General features: G+C 41.6%; 1 protein-coding gene and 1 pseudogene across 4 annotated transcripts in view; both read right to left on the bottom strand.

Moving 5' to 3' along the window:
• pdlim5a (PDZ and LIM domain 5a) overlaps nt 1-20,944 on the bottom strand; it is an 86,255-nt gene that overhangs the window by 40,694 nt on the left and 24,617 nt on the right. For all 4 annotated transcript variants that reach the window (XR_010904440.1, XM_067439599.1, XM_067439598.1 and 1 more), the window contains exon 4: nt 190-226. Coding sequence is in view for 3 of the 4 variants with exons in the window: in XM_067439599.1 (XP_067295700.1) it covers nt 190-226 (37 nt within the window). In the remaining variant the exon portion in view is untranslated. The remainder of the gene's footprint in view (nt 1-189; nt 227-20,944) is intronic.
• LOC137072177 (5S ribosomal RNA) lies at nt 5,779-5,895 on the bottom strand (annotated as a pseudogene).

The following is a 20,944-nucleotide window of genomic DNA, read 5'->3' as shown; positions in this document are numbered from 1 at the left end:
GAGTAAGCACACTTTTGCTATAAACATGCAAAACTTAAACCCATGCATAGTACATATAGAGCTGTGTGTCTGTCTAAGAGGGGCATTATGACACACACACACACACACACACACACACACACACACAATACATTCACAATACTCCAGTTGTGCGCTCTTTTGCTGGCTGTATGTGTGTAAATCTCATACCTTTGCTGCCACATCTGGTTTTGGAAGACTGGAAGCTCTGTTGGAACACAAACAACGCACAAAAACATTAATGACTGTGCCATGACCACATCTAGTGCTGGCAGTGGCATTACATAAGGAACGTCGAACTGTGGTTTGCAATAAAATCATAGTCCTGTATTCATAATGACATGGAACAACCGCATGGAAGTTTGTTGAACACTTATGAAATTATTCTGCCTGCAGGGAAGAAACAGAATTAGGTTTGCGTCAATTAAAAGTAACCAGGTCAGGTTTGGTTTGAAACTTGGATGATGTGGTGTTATTAAACTAAAACTATGGTTTGACAGCAAGCAATATTGCTGTGTGTGTCTGTGTGTGGGGCTGGCAGAGCGATCGAGTATCAGTTACCATCTCTGAAAATCTGAACTCAAGACCTTCGAGAACAATCTCACACATCTCTTAGTTTTGTTTTATTTATGAATCAATTTGACCTTTAAGGATGTTCCCAAAGGGAGTTTTTATCAGATTTAGCTTCTAGGTATATTGTTGTCCATAAAATATAGCCACACACATCTTGAAGAGTGTATTATATAACAGGAGATTTAAGCATTTGCTCCACACACACACACTTGTACACGTGACTTCATCTCTCCACCGAGGTCTTTAGAGTGAGATCCAGCGGGTCGGCTCGGGTTTAGCACTGTTGATCCGGTCAGATGAACATGAGTGGTCACACTGCTGCAGTTATGAGCTAATAATCTGTTCTCAGTACACTCAATATAGATCCACAGGACACAGAAAACCGCCAGAGAGAGAAACTAGTCTGCTTTAATGCATGCTACTTAATTCCGAATTTCTTTCTTTTTTTGCTACTTTTTATTCAAAAGTAAAAATCCCATCATTTTGAGCAAAATGCTGAAATCTCATATTTTTGTTAGCTACAATGTAAGTACACAAATGCAGAAGAGTCAATGCATTGTCTTAACACCGTAAATATATAGCAAAAAATATGTCCTGAGAAGTTAATAGAATGAGAGAAACACTCATTCGTCTGTATTTCTGTGATGCTCTGCTCTCTAAAATACAGTATGGAACAAGTTTCTCCTTCAATGAAAGTCTGTGGGATTTTTTAACCTATACTTGATACACTAAGTGAATATCATATGTCTGATCACTTACATGTCCATACCTTTATGCCTGTATAGCGCAAATGGTGCACATCTAGTGTACAGTGCCATCATCACAACAGCAGAGGTCTCACACTCTCTCAGAGCATCTGTTTGACAGCTCATTTATATCTCAAACTACAGACTGACGCACGACTCACTGATTTTCCTTCATTTATAACTAAAACTCTTGCAAACTCCGTTAAATGTGTCTGCTTGAGAAAGACAACCCACTGGAACCAAATGTCAAAAACAAGATCTCTATATACTGATTACCCTAGACAACAGTGAGATTAAACAGGGAGAACACAGGGACAATAGAGCAGCAGGAGAAACAACGTTGTTAATAATTTCAAATAGAACCTTTGGATTCTTTTTACAGGCAGAAATCAGATTAATAAAATAAGAGGATCTAGCCTCTTTAATCAATTTGAGTAAGTCCATAAAGAGCTCTTTAAAGCAGCACTTGGCTACTTTTGCTCTCGGGGTCCCCCTACAGTTTGGAAAAAATAATGTCCTCAACTACTGTCGTAAGATCTGTCATCCTACAACAGGGGATGCCATCGCGCGTGCATTTGTTGACATGACAACCCTGATAGCCCTGAACTAGTGATGCGTGGGTCGTCTCATAACCCGCGGACCCCGTATGTCTATTTAATGGTCGCGGGTGCGCAGCGGGTTGTAAAAATATATACAGTGGTGCGGTGCGGGCCAAATAACTTCATAAAAGTGGCGCCGCGGGTTAGTGCAGCACTAACAGTTCCCCTGAACACTGCAAGAGTTCACATGCAGGTGTTCTTCTGGCGGCGCGTGTGAAATGTCTTCATCCCAGGTAACGTTACAGTCAGTGGCATGTTTCAGCATGTCATGAAATATGAATATAATTTCATGGGTTTTATTTTTTTCAAACGCCAAATAATCACGATGCTCACGTTTACAAGCCAGTGTCATTATATTAGTCTATTGGCTAGCGTTTTACAGAATCTATATGATACTTCAGTTCAATGTTTGAGTGGTAGGTAATCACCGTAACAAGCAGGACAGCATCGGTCGGGCACGCCTCCTTCAGCTCACGCTGACGAGCAAACGCTGGTCACATGTTGATCCTCGTCCTGCCTTTAATCCCATCACTTTTTCGTTTCCTCTTATTGCTTTCCTCCAACAAAACCTTTTCTTTCTTATTTGTCTCTGCTGCTTCGGACATGACTATATTCTCCGACGAACAAAGTTGGGCTCGCACGTCCGAATTTAAGGAAGTGTGGGTGTTGGTGGAAGTGACGTATATGCCGTAAAGCAGTCGAATTTTGTAGTTCTTTTTGTTCTCGGGTTACTACCCGAAACCCGAAGTTTAAAAGTACGATTAAAAACGATACAGACCCCATCAGGCTATGGCAGACGTGTCATTCAACCTATTGTAAGTCGATTTATCATCACAAGAGTCTTAAAAAATATATTATGATGGTTGAAAAGTTACCTAGTGCTGCTTTAAGATACAAGCAGTGAACGTGTAGCTGAGTCGCTTTCCATAAGCGCTCAGTTCTCCGACAGACATGTCTTAAGCTGCGAATGGCATTATTCATCCACGCAGAGCCGGCCCAGCCACTAAGCGACCCTTGCAATTGCAAAGGGCCCCGTGGCCAGCAGAGGGCCCCCTAGAGAGCGCACGCACCTCGCCTCATCTGTTTGGGGAGGTGTTTATTATACTCGAAGCGCAGACTGGGTGCAGGCGTGATGAGACGTCATGCTCGGCCAGATTCGCCTCGAGCTTCTTCGGTTGCGGGGCCGCACGCAAAGTTACAAAATTTGACGTGCACACCGCCAAGCGAAATTGGGTCTCGCGCACTCCTCGTTGACGCAATTTTTGCCGTGCACGTGCGGACGCGTCAAGCATAAACAAGGCTTAAAGCTACACTGAAGTTGGCCGTTTGATAAATGCAAGTTAATTCTTCAGTTCAATATTTGTGTCTAAAAAAGGCACATAAGTTCCTGTAGAGATAGCAATACACATTCTCCTCTTTTTTTTGCCAAATAAATGAAAGCATGTCATCAATGTCTTTCTCTTGCTGTATCAAAATCTCACCTAGCTTTCCTCAGAGATAGTCAAGTTCAGTTGGTGCATGATTACATGATATAACAATTGTGTTAATACTGTATCCTGAATTGTGGATAAGTAAGCTATATATCATATTATGCTGAAGTAAATTTCTGGAGTGTTAACAAGTAAAAGCAAAAACAACTACAACAACCGTACAGAACTTAAAAACCGTGACCCTAAAGCCGTGATACGAACCGAACCGTGGCTTTTGTGAATCGTGCCACCCCTAATGTGTACCTAAAGCAGTTTTCATCCATTTTATTTATTGCTTTTGGTATTTATTCAAGTGTATTTTTTGTTAACAGACTGAGTCCATTGCTTTTCTTGTTTTTTGGTTGTTTTGTTAATTTATTGTGGATATTTAAAATGTTTTCCGTATCAGAGTCTTTAGAGATAAAAGTTTATTGATCTTTAAAAAAGGTGTACCTGCATTATTATGCCATTATCATTATTTTAAATGAAAATGGGTTTAGAACGAAAAATCTTATCATTTATCGCAATAATTTCTTGACCAATTTATTGTCCAGCAAAATTTGTTATTGTGTGCTGTTTTTGCCTTTTAAACTCTGGCGTCAATTAAAAATGTTTCTTTGATGGTCAGTGAAAATCACTTTATCAGTCTTTTTATTCAGCAAGTTCATCCGTGTGTGTTCATTGCACTGCCATTCAGCTCAGTGGTATCAATTTTCCTGTTAGACATCAAACATGGAACTTAACTCAAGAACTCAAGGTCTTTTATTGACGTTCTGTACATGTTACCACATAAGAACGAAATACGCACTCAGGACCAGCAGCGTAAAAAAAAAGATAATTATCATACAGTAGGCTACATAGAATAATTAAAACCTAATTTAATAGACTACAAAATTCTAAAGTAACATAGTAGATATATGTACAGTATAGTTATAAGGTAGTCATTGCTTTTCTTTAGGCCTTACTTAAAACGGTCAAGGGCCTCCAACCAAATTTTGCTTAGGGCCCCCAAAGGTCTAGGGCCGGCTCTGCATCCACGTGATGCATTGACAGATATAGTTTCTCTAATTTTAAAAGGTGCCACTTTGTCCAACAACAGTACAGTGATCATTAACAGCCAGTGCACAGGCGTCTACATTATTCGAAGTAAGAACCAGGCTTGAGTCGAATAAGGCTGAACATTTCTCAACAGTACGCTGGTTAATCAAACGTGAACAGGACTATCGTTTAGAAGTGAGAGGATCCTCATCACACATAAGATCAAAAAAGATGCAGTTGTGATCACTAATAAGTACATCTCCAATACAGACATTTTTAATATTTACACCATAAGAAAAGACAAGATCGAGCATATGTCCCTTGTTGTGCGTAGGGCCAAAGACATATTGAATGAAGTTAAAAGATTCAGTAATATTTACAAATTCAGAAGCATCTTTACAAGTATCATCATCCACATGGATATTAAAATCGCCAACAATAATCACTCTATCCAGCTTAATAATAGATGATAGGAAGTCCAAAAAATCAACAAGAAAAGAAGCCGCTGGCCCAGGTGGCCGGTAAACTAGAATACAATACAATGAGTTCGAGCGACCCACCTTAGAGCTTCTGTAAACACAGCGGCCATTGTCTTTATTATTCTATATTTTTACTTGTTATTCTTTTTTTTTCCTTTGTTGCACTTTGAGATTCTTCGGAATGAAAAGTGCGTTATAAAAAAAATCTTTTGAAAAGATTATTGATCAGAATTTCATCTTGCCATTTCAATTTCATGAACAGCACCAAATTTCATATTTTTGCTCAGTTTGGTGTTTTTTCCTCCTTGAGTCTGAGTTCCATATTCTCACTATGTCATAATATATGAGGCATGAAAGCCTGATGTATAAAATATGATACTTGACATGCATCTTTAGATTTTTTAGTCTAAGATTAGTCTAAAAAAGGAAAAGAATAAGTAATAAAAATAATAATAATAATGTGTTCGATTTATATAGCGCTTTTCTAGGCACTCAAAGCGCTTTACATTGAAGGGGGGAATCTCCTCAACCACCACCAATGTGCAGCATCACCTGGATGATGCGATGGCAGCCATTTTGTGCCAGAACGTTCACCACGCACCAGCTGATTGGTGGAGAGGAGACCGAGTGATGAAGCCAATCAGGAGAGGGGGATGATTAGGAGGCCATGAAGGACAGAGGCCAATGGGCAAATACTGGGATTTTTAACGACCACAGAGAGTCAGGACCTCGGTTTAACGTCTCATCCGAAAGACGGTGCTCTTCGTCAGTATAGTGTCCCCAATTGCTATACTGGGGCATTAGGACCCACACAGACCACAGAGTGAGCGCCCCCTGCTGGCCTCACTAACACCTCTACCAGCAGCTACCTGGTTTTCCCAGTTGGTCTCCCATCCAGGTACTGACCAGGCTCAGCCCTGCTTAGCTTCAGTGGGAAACCAGTCTTGGGCTACAGGGTGATATGGCTGCTGGCCATATGTTTCAAATATGTCGTATGACAGGCCTTACAGGGTTAAATGACCCAAGAAACCATTACACTGATCTAAAGGACATATAACGCTCTTCATATAGCTCAACTCCAGCACTGTATACACTGACAAATGGCCCAGTGTTCGGGAAACCGGTTTGAAATTGCAATACCATGTGTTGACATGAGGAGTGAAAAAATCACTCACATCAGCTTTAAAGGGACAGTTAATCCAAAATGAATATTGTCATAATTCGCCTTATTCACCTGGCGGCCATTTTGAAAACTCTAACGCTGTTGTGGGGTACACAAACCCGGAAGCTGGACTCCGATACAGTACTAATCAGTAGCCGCATTCTGTTTCACTGCACTTCATCACTCAGGAAAAAATCCTACAGAGGACAAACCTTTCACCGTTTTCCGGAGGATAAGGGATTACATGGAGAGTGGATTAAAAAAATATCAGAAGGGATCCTGGTCGTAATTTCTGCATTTTACTACAGACGAAGTTCGAAAGACTCAAGCAATAGCAAGACTGGGACATGTCAAGTCAGCTTTATTTAGCGCTTTTACAATACCGATTGTTCCAAAACAGCTTCACGGTGTAAACAGGACAATATTGCAACAAAATTTGATTCGGCTGCAGTCATTCTGGAGAAAACGGTGATGTTATAAGCTTAATTTAATCTATCATATAGTGTCAACGTGGGCAGATCAGTATTATAGTTGATACAGTTAATATACATGTGGGAGATATGTGTATGTATCAGCTACTGGATCTTCATATATGTAAAATAAAATGTCCATTTATCTAAAGAATAAAGTACAATTTTATGACACATGGATGATGTCTTTCATAACTTTACAACTTGTCAGAACATCAGAAAGAAATAAGTCATTCAAAAACATTGATAGGCATACTGGTCTAGGTTTGTAAATGGTAACTATGTACATTTATTGGTATGGAGGAATACAAATGGCCTGCTTGTATATTGTAAGTATGGAAAAACGTACTAGAAAATGGCAGAACATTAGAAATTACATTAGGAGGAAAATTAAAAAACATTAACAAATGAAAACTATATACATAAACATATTATCAGTGATGCATTACATGATTTTGTTACACACAGCAGGCAGAAAGTGAGTGACACAGAATGCTGCTACTGATTAGTACTGTATCGGAGTCCAACTTCCGGGTTTGTGTACCCCACAACAGTGTTAGAGTTTCCAAAATGGCCGCCAGGTGAATAAGGCGAATTTATTTAATTTTTTCAAAAAATGTGTAATTATATCAATTGGAAAGAGCACCTTGTGCATTATATATCCTTATTATATATTCCACGGAAGAAAGTCATACAGGGACGACATGAGGGTAAATAATGACAGAATATTAACTTCTGGATGAACTCATCCTTTAAGATGCAATGTTGAAATCAGAAATTAACATATCAGTATTCAATCAAGAGAGCAAGAGGACATGAAGGAGGGTAATTATTATATTCTTTTTAAGTACAAAAGCATTACAAAACTTCTATGTTGGTGGAAATTTCATTACGCTTTGAACTCTCTTCCAAATGTTGATTTTTATCCTGCTGTATCTCACTAATGGAAAATGGGATTTTATCCAGCTGTGATATCCTGTGAACGCCAACACACACATTCAGGGATGTGTTCAGGGCAGGACAGTGTGTGTTACGCTTTCAGTCCTCCGACAGCTGGGTGCTCAGAATACACTCACAGAGAGAGTTAGAGATAAAGTGCAGGAGGTTTACAGAGTAATTTAATGCTTTGAAAGCTGTCATGAGAAAAAAAAAACATGCCATATAAATCATGTCTGATGTGAGGGCAAACTGACTCAAAGTTTACTCACACAAAGTCGTTCTACTTTAAAATGTCATTCTTTTTCATGCTTTCAACGCATTAATTGTTGTTTCTTTGTAATTATTTGTGAAATATACAAGCAAAAGCTACACCAATTTGTTTCAGAGCATAAAAATAGCACATTACCATACTATTCAGGGATTTTCCAATTGTGAATATGCATTCTAAGGAGTCAGTACACAACTGAACAGAAAGTAACTACTTGCTGAAATAATGTAGCATTCTATTTGAAATGTGTATCGGGGAATAATAATTTTTTTCACTTAAAAAATAAAAACACACTGTGGTAGTATGGCCAAAAACAGTATTCGCAAAGACCTCGGTTGACCTTCTTCCACTGAGATTCTGAAGTGAGCATTCGATGAACATTTTCCTATCCCACAAGGCCACAGGAGAGGATTTGTGAATGGAGGTGAAGTCACACAAATGACGCCGTAGATCACATGACAGTGACAACATGGCGGAAGTAGTATCTCCAAATTTCATTAATTCTACACACATTCATATTCATTTTTATTTTTTGAATAACCCCTTCATTGGCTGTATGCTTTTTTCTGAATTGTTGCTGATTTATAGATTGTAAAAAAAAAACTAAAAAAATTGTAGATTGTTTTCAGTATTTTTTATTTTTTTTAATGTCCTATTAAAGGTGCACTAGGCAACTTTCCGTCCACTGGAGGGCGCCTTTTCAAAACAAATTGCGCAAATTGATGACGCAAAATTTGAGCGCAGCATCTTGGGACATGTGGTCTTCACATCACAGCCGGTGGAAAATAGGACTCTGGCAGAAATCATGTTCATGGATGCGGTTATTAATGTTACTGTAGTGTAACTCAGAGCAGGACCGAGTGTTGTGGAGCTGAGCACGGCCGCTGGAGCGATTGTTATACAAACACCTGCCTCGCGAATACCGGGACTTTTATTATGACGGGACGGGACACATTCGCTGGGCGCCTGCACTGATCCGCTCTTCCGGTTATGATTTTGAGGTAATGTAGCTCTGTTTATCATATTAGATACATTTAAGTGTGTTCAAAATGATGTTATGAATTTACTCCGTGCGTTCACTTGTTCACACTGCTAAGAGTAAAGCGCTCCTGCCAAGTAAAACCCGAAACCGAGGGTAGCGCAGATATGACGCAATTGACAGGCGACTTCCTCAGACGCTATGCTGAAACGTCCCTGTCCTTAGTTAAAATAGCAATTTTCTCACAATTTACAAATAGTTGGAAACATTTGGGGTATTGTAAGTACTCAACTGAACAAAATATATAACACCGGCCTAGCGGTTTTTGGATATTTTACTGCAAAAATACTACAATAGTGCACCTTTAATTTCTATGTCAGGTCTTTTAACCATGAGGAGTACAAGTGTAGCTATGTTTTTAGGACTGTTTAACTTTTTTGAAATATAACCGCTATTTGTGTGTGTGTGCGCGTGCTTGCGTGAAAAATAAAACAAATAAAGAAAATACATTAATATAAAAACGGTCAGCAGACCGGAATAGCTCTTTTTCCTCTCTCTCTCTCTGGGGATATGAACCCATGTCAGAGTTTGTTATGGTCCTGAGGTTATTGAAAAGTGGATTGGGATGGAGTTTAGATGGTTTAATTAAATCAAGCTAAACTTTTCCTCCAATCGGTCAGCAAAACACCTACCACAAACCCATGCAATCAGGTAACCTGCATTCAACCCTGCTGTAAATGGTTGAATCTGATGCTATGCTTGACGTATTCCATGCCCACGAAGTTGTGTGGTCAGTTTAATCTGAGCTCTGATTAGGATCTGGCACTCATGTGTGTGTGTTTAAGCATTCAGGACCAATGTGGATAATTTGTGTGTTGTGGATGTGGCCTAACAAAACGTCAAACCTGGACCACAACACACAAACAGACAGATGCATAAACAACACATGCACACAATCAAGAACACACACACAAAACGGGAATAAAGAATTACAGATTCTCATGAAGCTGACAAGATTTGTTGTTTAGCTTAGTTTATGTGATTCAAGCTGTTGAGAGAGGGCGTTCAAGGGCAAAAAAAAACAAGACAATTCTTTTTCCCCAAAGTGCCTTGTTTGTTATTTCAGTGTATATAAACTCATTTTAGTTCATTAACGTCGAAACAGAAGCCTGCGGTGTCTCCGAGCGGCCAATATAAACATCCTCCAAACACAATACACGTCACCGAGGAAAGTCAGTCTACTTGTTGTGCATTTTGTTTACGAGTCCAGCAAGTTCAGCTCCTGTCTACTTGAATAGGAAAAGACGAAATCTCAAAGAATGGCTGTAAAAAAATTTTTTTTTAAAACATTCAACCAGTCATATCAACAATAACATATTGCACGGTCTTTAATAAATAAGACCACAATGATTTCTCTCTCTTTTTTTGTGTTAATTATTTTACTAGAGGCCCATTTCTCCTACTATGCGGTCTCCAATGTCATAGTGCACACATTACACCGGAGCTCACCTGCATACAATGCAAAATGTATTTCATATTTATGCGCAATAAAATAATACTGCAAGTGAAAGCATCCTTAAAACAAGATAACATTTTAAGCTTAAAAGAAAATATTTGCAATGGGCAAGAAAAAAAAAGTTTTTCCTTTGTATTAAGCTGCAAAATCAGTTTAAAGGAACAAGCCAAATTTTTGCACTTATTCACCGTATCCCCCAGAGTTAGATAAGTCCATACACACCATTCTCATGCCATAACTGTCTGACATACACACCTCTAGCCTAGCTTAGCACAAAGACTGGAGGTAAACGGCTCCATCTAGCCTGCTGCTCAATACGTGACAAAATAACACCAACATTTTCCTATTTACATGTTGTGATGTGTGTAGTTACATTGTGCACCGACGGATAATGAAAAGTTGTGATTTTCTAGACCGGTACGTCTAGGAACTATACTCTCCTGGCAATAATCCAGGAAGTTTGCTACCGTACTATGGGTGCAGCGGTGCAATGATATCACGCAATGGCTGAAAATAGGCTAATTTCTGTCAACATAACCAACGTGACAAACTGCTTTCACAGAGAGCGTGCTGGGGACTAATTTCAGGCGATACCATAGACTGTAAAAAAATATGGACGTAGTGTCCGTGACGTCACCCATAGGATTCCGATAAGCCGTTCTGAAGCTTAAAGTATGGTCGAGCTGGGCGTTGCCATCTTGTGAGCGAGTCAACGCGTGTCACTCCCGGATAATAGAAAATGGGCAAAAAGGCGGGATCTGCGCGGAGCTGAGGTGACGCAATAACTATAGATGGCAGATAAATGGCTATCCACTTGTAACCACGCCCTTAATTATGCAGAACTTTAAGGCTTTATATAATGTAAACGAATGAGTTATAAAAAAATTCACCCCCCCCCCCCCCCCCCCCCGCAGAGTTGTCATGAAGATCAAAATTAGCCTTATAAGCCAAAACCACAATTTGTACCAGGCTGTAAACATTTTTTTTTTTCTGCTTTAAAGTTGAGAATTTTAACATGGGGCTCAATGAGATTCTGCTCCCTTCTGGAGCCTGTCCCTAGTGGCCAGTTGAGGAATTGCAGTTTACATTACTTCCGTATTGGCTTCAAGAGAGATCGCGGGAGGTTGCCACTTGGGCGATACACAATATCTTTGCGCCGCTGAACATAAAATAAATAAATGGACTTCATGATAAGTAAATAAATAAATAACCTTAAGAAATCCACAGTGGACTAAAACAATGGATTCAAATAAATACATAAAACAAACTTACTTAATGGTAAAATAAATGAATGAATAAATAGACTTCTTAATGACCTTAAGAAATGAACATTATAAATGGACTTGATATGACCATCTGTGAGTTGATTTGATGGTAAGTAAGATGAAGTACAGCAGTGACGCTCGCCCTCTCACAGCGAACACAAACCAAAAGAAATCAATAAAATAATCCACTGCATGTGCTTTTAATTAACATGGAGCCTCTTATTCTCTCTGTGTAATCTACTGTCATCTATGAGAATCAACAGAAAGCCTGTAAAACTCCAGATCTCTCCACCATAACTGCAGCTAAAGCCGAGTCTGGCATCTTCACAGAACTCTCCAATAAAACTCAAGCGTCCTCCATTAGCATTAAAAACAAGGCCCACAGACACACACGAACACACAAAATCTGGTTCTTGAGTGTCTTGCTCAAAAACGTTTAATTCTCTAGTTTCTAAATTTACACAAAAGCAATTTAATGAATAAAATCACTCATTAACAGCAGACTGCTGGAATTACGAATAACAGATAAAATGTGTTTAAGAGGTGAAACTAAACTCTAACCGCAACATAACCCGGTAACCCAGACTAAAGTGCATCACCGCCGAGCAGAAAACTGGAAAAATATTAGCCTGTTTTATGCAAAACCCACTGATATGCAAAATATTTGAAATTTGTGTTGCTTCCAAAAAAATGATACGGTCAGAATACACAACCGTTGTTGAATGAGACTCTTTACATAGACCAATGCAAACACTTCTATCTATGCAAGCTAGACTCATGCATGAGTGTATTCTCCGAGTGCAGTTCATGGAACAAAAGTATTTCTAACATTTTAATGTTGTTGCAAGGGGCTTCTCATGAAGGCGTCTAATGAAAGTCTTCATATAGTCAGCTTTCTCTTGCAGGTCAACTACAGAGAAACAGTATGGAGAGACATAATGCCAACAACTGTATACCTGAATAATAACACTTCTGATGCAAACGTACTCAATGCAAGTAGACAAATATGAAATCCCCCACCAGTGCATTGCAAGTCTGTGGCCTCATTAAACATACTACTGTGTAAACTAATAAACCTGAAATTGTATAGTATGAATATTGCTGGCTTTTTGACAAAAATTGCATTATTGCATAAATTAATATACTGTAAATACTCAAGTGGGCAATGCCGGTGCCATTAAAGCCTGGCTTCAGAAGATTTAGGATTAGGCCTTAGTTTAATCATGCCATTTAATTAGCTTTTATAAATGTGACGTAGAAAGTGCATTAGAGACAAAACAACAGCACTGACATATTTTAAGATATATCAGTGCAAGTCGCTTTCAGTTAAAAAGTCTCAAAAATGCATTTTAGTCTAAGACTACAGCTTAAACCCAGGGGTAAAGCAGATGTGTTAATATTCAAGTAGCTGCTATAAACATTCATCCAAATTGTTTTGGAAAAAGACTGGAAGAAGACATTTGAGGCTGATGCACATTATAGCTCCCCTATAGGCAACACTGAGATTGCAACTCTAATTGCATTGACACATTTCAGAAAGCCACAATGCATGAAATCAACCTCAAGATAAAAGTGTTTGCTTTCACATACTTGCATAAAGAAACATGAAGATCTGCATAGCATACATACTTCATTAAGTATGCACGCACACACACACACGCACACGCACACGCACACACTGCAGGTTTCAGATGGTGCTGATGCTGGTATAGGTCTATTAATAAGCCAGTAAAATCAAGAGAAGGCAATTACTTTACCATCACTGTATATCAAAACAACACTCTGCATTTGAACGTGTGAGATGAAGTCAATTCTCTTACATATTTAGGCATACATTTAGGAGTTTCTTTTTTTCCTTTAAATTGCATACCAAATATGGAATACACAGTTTTAACAAACTAATAAACCTAATGCATATTTGTCAGTCAAACATAAATGAAGGTACAAATTCTGCACTAAAAAAAGCATAACAGTTTATTATTAATTATTTACATCTTTTTGCTTTTATGTAAAGAGGACCTATTATGCTTTTTTTTTTACATGTTTGAACATGAAAAAGTCTGTAACGCTACACAGCACAAAGTCACTCCAAAGGGAGTTATTCTCTATATCAGTTAGCACTGTTTCTTAACTCCCTGAAACGCCTCCACTGTATTCCTGATCATGTCATGAACATGTCACTATATACCTCATTTAAAGGTCCCATTATTCGCGTTTTTTCGAAGCTTTGATTATGTTTACAGTGTGCAATATAACATGAGTTCATGTTTCGCGTGTAAAAAAAACAGTATTTTTCACACAATTGACTTATCTGTACAGCGCTGTTTCCTGTACAACGGCCTGATGATTTCCTTGTTCTATGAAGTCCCTCCCTCAGAAATACGTAACGAGTTCCGATTAGGCCAGTGCTTCCCGCGCTGTGATTGGACAGCAGCTTAGCGCACGTTGCCCGGAAAGGTCCCGCCTCTTATCATAACGGGTGGATACGCGCACTCAATGTTTTTGCAAAAATGTCTATATTGCCTTATCAATTTGAGGCGGAATCAGACCCGGAGAATATCGAAGAGGATCGATTACAACCTGCTCAGGAAAGACTTTTGCTGGATGTTTCAGAATGGTAAGCTGTCTATTCAGTAGTTTAAACTGATCATTACAAACACCAACAATCGATGGTGTCTGAATGAATTACTACACTTTTATATGCTAAGTTTTTCGGATTAGTTTCAATTACCATCTAACGTTAGTTAACAAAGCTAAACAGCGTTGCACTTTGTGTCATGAGTTACATAAACTGTTTAACGGACCAACTTAAATAATAAAATACACTTACCGGTTGTGGTCCATAAACAACAAAGAGGGAACTGCGTCATCTTTTAAGAATAATCTTTCTGCGAATCCGGCATTAAACTGATTGAGATTGAGGAAGCAGTCCTCAGCAAAATGTGCTGCTCATAGTTTTAAATTGTGATTATAATTTTCCGGAACCGAGTTAACCATAAACTGTAGCCATTGATTTCTACGTATATCGTCCGTGGGAAGGCCAAACAGAGGTGATTTGACTCCGGGATGAAAATAACAGCGTTTCAATGGCATGGCGACAAACACACTCTACAAAAACAACGCTTCCTGTTCTCGACGTGCAAGAGCAAAAGGACAACGCCCCCGAATTTGCGTGTTCTTGTGGGCGGAGGGTTCGTCAACAAACGGTTCTAAGTGACGTCATTCCTGAAGGAAGTGCAGGGCTGTAGTCCAAACCGGCCGTTCGCTGTAGGCTTTGAAAGGGAACTTCTGGTAAATATCTCGCTTGGCATTGAACTTTGAGCTTTATAATTTTACAGGCATTATTTATGCTCTAACAGGAACATTACACACTAACTAAAGTTTGAAAGATGGGATCGCAAAGAATGGGACCTTTAAATAATCCTTGCCCAAGGCATAGGCAAAATAAATGGCCGATGGCTGGTTGAGTTAGTTGTGTAAGGGGCAGGACATTTCCCAAATTTGCTCAAAGCACTTGACCAATCACAGCACACTGCTCCAACCGACCAATCACAGCACACTGTGCTTTTCAGAAGGAGGGGCTTCAGGAACTAAACAGAGCATTACTGCAGACTGGGAATAGAGGAGCGGCAACAATGTAGAATAAATGGGAACATTTTTTGGGGGGGAACATTCAAGCATGGAAACATATTCTTATAGAGCCAAAAACAAAATCAAGACTTTGTAAAGGGGCATAATATGACCCTTAAATAATCATTTTATTTTCAAAATGTATTTATTCAAATAGCTTATAATTAGCATAAATATATTAATGTAAAAACAATTGAATTTGTTCAGTTAAAAAGTAAAATGGTTAAAATATTATTATTATTATTATTGTCAGAGAGAAAGAAATTGAATTTATTGATGATAAACATCTACACCTGGTTATTGTGCATTTAAAACACTTTCAGTTTATTAGTACTACTATGGAAATCTTATTTGTTTTCTTACCCGTTTCACCTGTACGACTGCCAAATATGCATCACATTAAATTTATGTTTGTTTAAGTTTGTTTATGTTAAAACTGTGCAATCCAAATTGATGGATTTTTTTATAAGCAAATAAAAACATAAATCTTGCATTAAGGCCTGTATCTGATTTTCTCCCATATTCATTGTGTTTGACACAGCTCATTTATCTGTCCATCACTGCCGGTCTCTCTCTTGGTGTTTTCACTTCCACTAGACCAATCCATGAGCGTTTTTCTGTCACCACTGGGCACACTGAGTCTGGCTGTGCCAGCATGTGTGTGTGTGATTCCCATGGCTTGACAGTGAGACAAAATTTTCCCTTAGTGGACAAACAGGGAAACAGGAAGCTGGCAGACACATGCAAACAAAAAACACACTTATTCTGGTCCCAAAACACATACCGTACCAGTCCAAATTTGGATAATTGTTCTCCACTAGTTCTCTGCATTTGCATAGATTGTGAGCATGACAACCATATATATATATACGTATACATATCTGTGGTGACAACACCGGGTCTGAGATGATGAGTTAGCAAACGCTTCCAACTCGACACGGCTCAAAGACACGGTTATGATGCAAGTCTGATTGATTTATCTTTCATTAGGTCTTAGCATTAGTCATAACAAATAAAAGAAAACTAAAGCATTTTATAAATCATTTTTGTCAAGATTTTCTTTACATTTATGTAAAGGTAAGATTTTCAGTAACATTACAAATGTTAGTCTGTTCCTCACATAAAGCCATCAGATGTCTTGGAATATTATAGGGACTACATTTATGTTAATTTTTATCATGTTTGTAGCTTGACAGATAGTTTAAAAAATATTACATGTAAAAAGAAAATGGAACTGAAGGCATTATTCTAATGACCTTTGTTGTCAAATGATTAGGGGTGTAACGATATATCACGATATAAAAATATGACGATATGTATCGTTGATGGAAACGATATGATTTACGATATAGTTGTTTTATCCAAGGCTCAACTTGCTGTAGTAGGCCTATTTATAAGGTATAATTCACCCAAACAAATTAACAAATGTAGGTTACCACAAATGTAAACTCTGTCATCATGTATGTACTGACCATCATGTCGTTTTTTTATGTATTTAACTTCCAAACACAAATGAAGATATTCTTTATGAAACCTGAGGGATTTATGTCCCTCCATTTTTAAAGTCCAGTCCTCTTAAACTTGAAAGATGCAAAGAATGTCATAAAGGCATGTGAAAAATAACTAATCGCGTGTCTAATCTAAATCTTCGTTAGTCTTCAAGTCTTCTGAAGAGACACATGGCTTAATGTGATGAATATATTTAACATGACGCGCATACTGTTTTAAACACGGGCGTTCAAATGATTGCGTGACGCGCGAAAACAACAAGAGAGGGAGTAAATGCAGAATAAAAATTCTTGGATGAGCTAAACGTTTATAGTTTGGAGCGATCATTCTGACGAGCTTTCTTGCGATTAGAGCTGTGACGGATTGCATTGATCATCTGAAGTGCACGCGCTGCCGGAACGGCGCTCCTCAGAGAGAGCGCAAATATTTAAAGCAACACTTGTCACACCCCTACAAATGATGTCATGTTGTATGTTAAATCAAAGACTTTATATATAGGAAGGAAGATGATGCCCTCAGATTACTTGAATGGGAGAAAGTGCAACACCCAATATGGTTAATAAGCCCCGCCTCCTAAATTAAAGAGCCAATCGTTGATTAGTAAAGTCATCGCGTCACTGCAGCTGCCTAAGAAACGTCTCAGGTTACGTATGTAACCCTAGTTCCCTGAGGGAACGAGACGCTGCGTCGAAACGCTGTGAGAACGCCTCTGCGTTAATGCGTCGTGAAGCGCCTGTAGAACCATTCCATCGGAAAAAAGATCGATCGTCGGCGTGATGACGTCATCGACCGGAAGCTATAAAACGTCCGTGAAAACAAACAGGAACTAACTTCTGATAAAGCCTGAAGTAAGTGATCACGGACACGCCGGGAGTATGGCAAAGCGACGCAGCGTCTCGTTCCCTCAGGGAACTAGGGTTACATACGTAACCTGAGACGTTCCCTTTCGGGGAACTCGAGCTGCGTCGAAACGCTGTGAGAACGCTTATACCCACATCGCCATAGGACCAAGTGTCTCGTATGTGTGAAGCCGAAGCGCACACGGTTACGAGAGTACCTGTGCCCCTACTGTAGATGCCAGGTCTAGTTCGTAGAACCTGACGAAGGTAGAAGGAGACGACCATCCGGCCGCGTTGCAGATATCGTGGAGGGAAGCCCCCGACAAGAGTGCTTTAGAAGCAGCCATACCCCTGGTTGAGTGCGCCCGGACAGCCAGTGGAGATGGCTGCCCGGTAGCTTCATAAGCAAGTGAGATGGCCTCGACCACCCACTTGCTCATCCTCTGCTTGGATACTGGGGCCCCCTTCTTAGGGGGTCCAAAGCAAACAAACAATTGTTCCGATTTTCTCCACAGGGCAGCTCTGTGGACATAAGTATCCAGTGCCCTCACAGGACACAGCAGATTTAACCTTTCCTGGTCTGACGTCATAAACGGAGGAGGACAGAAGGCTTGTAGAGTGATGGGGCCCCGTGGGCTCGTAGGAACCTTGGGGACATAACCCGGCCTGGGATGCAGAAATGCTTTCACCATCCCTGGCGCAAACTCTAGACATGAGGGCCCTACTGACAGGGACTGAATATCTCCTATCCTTTTAAGAGATGAAATGGCCAAAAGGAAGATAGTTTTTAAGGTGAGGAACTTATCCGAAAACTCCTCCAGAGGTTCGAACGGAGGTCCGGACAAGCCCCTCAAAACAATGGCCAAGTCCCATGCTGGGACCCTCGAGTGCATAACTGGCCTCAACCTTAATGTGCCACGAAGGAAGCGTGTAATTAGAGGGTGTCTTCCCAAAGACACTCCACTGCAAGGGACGTGGAAGGCACCCAAGGCCGCCACGTACACCTTAAGTGTGGAGGGGGTCAACCCTGCCGAGAACCTCTCCTGCAGGAACTCCAGCACTGTACCAACCGGGCAGTTAACTGGGTCCCACTGGCGTTCTCTGCACCATGCTGAGAAAAGTCTCCATTTCAAAGCGTACAGCTTCCTTGTGGACGGAGCTCTGGAGTGTAGGATGGTCTCCACGACCTCGGCCGAGAGACCTTCCTCTATGAGCCTAGCCCCCTCAGAGGCCAGGCCCACAGTTTCCACATCTCCGGGCGTGGGTGCAGGAATCTCCCGCCCGCCTGAGAGAGTAGATCCCTCCTGATCGGAATCTCCATCGGAGAGCCTTCCAGGAGAGATATTAGGTCCGAAAACCATACTCGGGTCGGCCAGTTCGGAGCCACTAGAAGTACCTGGGCCCCGTCCCGGCGTACCCTCTCCAGAACTCCTGGAAGCAAGACAATCGGGGGGAAGGCGTACAGAGGCAGCCTCGGCCACTCCTGTACCATGGCATCCAGCCCCAGCGGGGCCGGATGGGTCAGAGAAAACCACTGCGGGCAGTGAGAATTCTCCGCCGAAGCGAACAGGTCTATCTCCGCTTTCCCATAAACCTTCCAAAGGAGCTCCACCACCTCTGGGTGGAGTCTCCAGTCCCCGGGCCTCGGCCCCTGTCTCGACAGGCTGTCTGCTTCCTAATTCAGGGCCCCCGGGATATATACTGCCCTGATTGACAGCAATTTCCCTTGGGCCCACAGGAGGATCCGATGTGCCAATTTGTCCAACGGACGAGACCTCAGACCCCCCTGGTGATTTATATAGGCCACCACGGACGTGTTGTCTGTTCTGACTAGTAAATGGTGGCCCCTGAGGTCGGGCAGGAACTGTTTCAATGCAAGAAACACTGCGAGCATCTCTAGCCGATTTATGTGCCAGTGCCGCTGATGTTCCTGCCATAGACCCTGGGATGAGCGACCACTCATGGTCGCCCCCCAGCCCGTGAGAGAGGCGTCTGTCGTTAGCGTTACGCGACGAACATGAGCCCCCAACACGGGACCCTGAGATAAAAACCCCGGGTTTTTCCACATGACCAGAGCACGTAGGCATCGCCGCGTGACTTTGATCGCGCGGAGCGGATTTCCCCTCGGGGAGAACCCTTTTGTTTTGAGCCACCACTGCAGTGGCCTCATGTACAGTAGGCCAAAAGGTATCACGTTGGACGCTGCTGCCATGAGACCTAACAGTTTCTGGAACCGTTTCACAGTGACGGCTCGGCCTAGCTTCTGTTCTTTGGCGGCTGCCAGGATCGATGCTATGCGTGTTGGCGATAATTGCGCCCGCATAATTACCGAGTCCCAGTTCACACCTAGAAAAGTGGTTCTCTGAGCCGGAGAAAGCACACTCTTCTTGGCGTTCAGCCTCAACCCCAGCTTCGACATATGGGCGAGAACAGCATCTCGATGCTGAACCGCCATCTGTTCTGTATTCGCTAGAATCAGCCAGTCGTCGATATAGTTCAGTATGCGGATGCCCTGTAGACGCAGCGGCGCCAGAGCTGCATCCACACACTTGGTGAACGTGCGGGGTGACAGTGCTAGACCGAAGGGAAGTACACGATATTGGTATGCCTCTCCCCCGAAGGCAAACCTCAGGAACTTCCTGTGATGTGGAAGGATGGAGACATGAAAATACGCATCTTTGAGGTCTATGGTGACAAACCAATCCTCCGATCTGACCTGCGCTACAATCTGTCTGAGTGTAAGCATCTTGAATTTGAGCTTGGCCACCGAGCGATTCAATAGCCGCAGATCTAATATCGGGCGTAAGCCCCCATCCTTCTTCGGCACGATGAAGTAACGGCTGTAAAAGCCAGACTCCCTGCTGGGAGGGGGAACCCTCTCTATAGCCCCTTTTTGCAGGAGTGTCTCTACTTCCTGTGCCATTACCAGAGCCTGCTCCGGGCCCACCTCTGTAGGTAGGACACCGCAGAAAGGAGGTGGCCGACTTTTGAATTGAATGGCATACCCCCTTTCTACTATCGGCAGGACCCAACGAGATATATTTGATAGACGTTTCCATTCGTCTAGAAAATCTACTAAGGGAACCAGCCTCTCGAGGCTGGCCTCTGGTGTATTTTGAGCAACAAATGCAGTGCCCTGAAGCGGCGGACCGGCAGGGAACGACTGACTTGACTGCTCGGGGACCCCCCGGAGGGGGTGCGGACCACCCTCGGGTGGCCCGCGGAGACCGACTGCGCCCCGGCATTGCGGCGGGGTTGGCAGCGCGGCCCCCCGAGGGTGCCGTAGGGAAGCGGGTACCGTTAGCAGGGGTAAACACCGCTTCCCTACGGGGGGAACCACCCTCAGCGTCCTGACGCTTCTGGCGTCAGGAACGCTTCGACGAGGCCTTCTTGGCGATCAGGACTGTCCGCAGATCAGCCCTGCCCCTCGAAGGCCTCGCCTGAG

This window comes from Pseudorasbora parva, chromosome 3, assembly GCF_024679245.1.
Source record: "Pseudorasbora parva isolate DD20220531a chromosome 3, ASM2467924v1, whole genome shotgun sequence".
Taxonomy (NCBI): Eukaryota; Metazoa; Chordata; class Actinopteri; order Cypriniformes; family Gobionidae; genus Pseudorasbora; species Pseudorasbora parva.
This window is presented reverse-complemented; position numbering and strand designations above follow the sequence as displayed.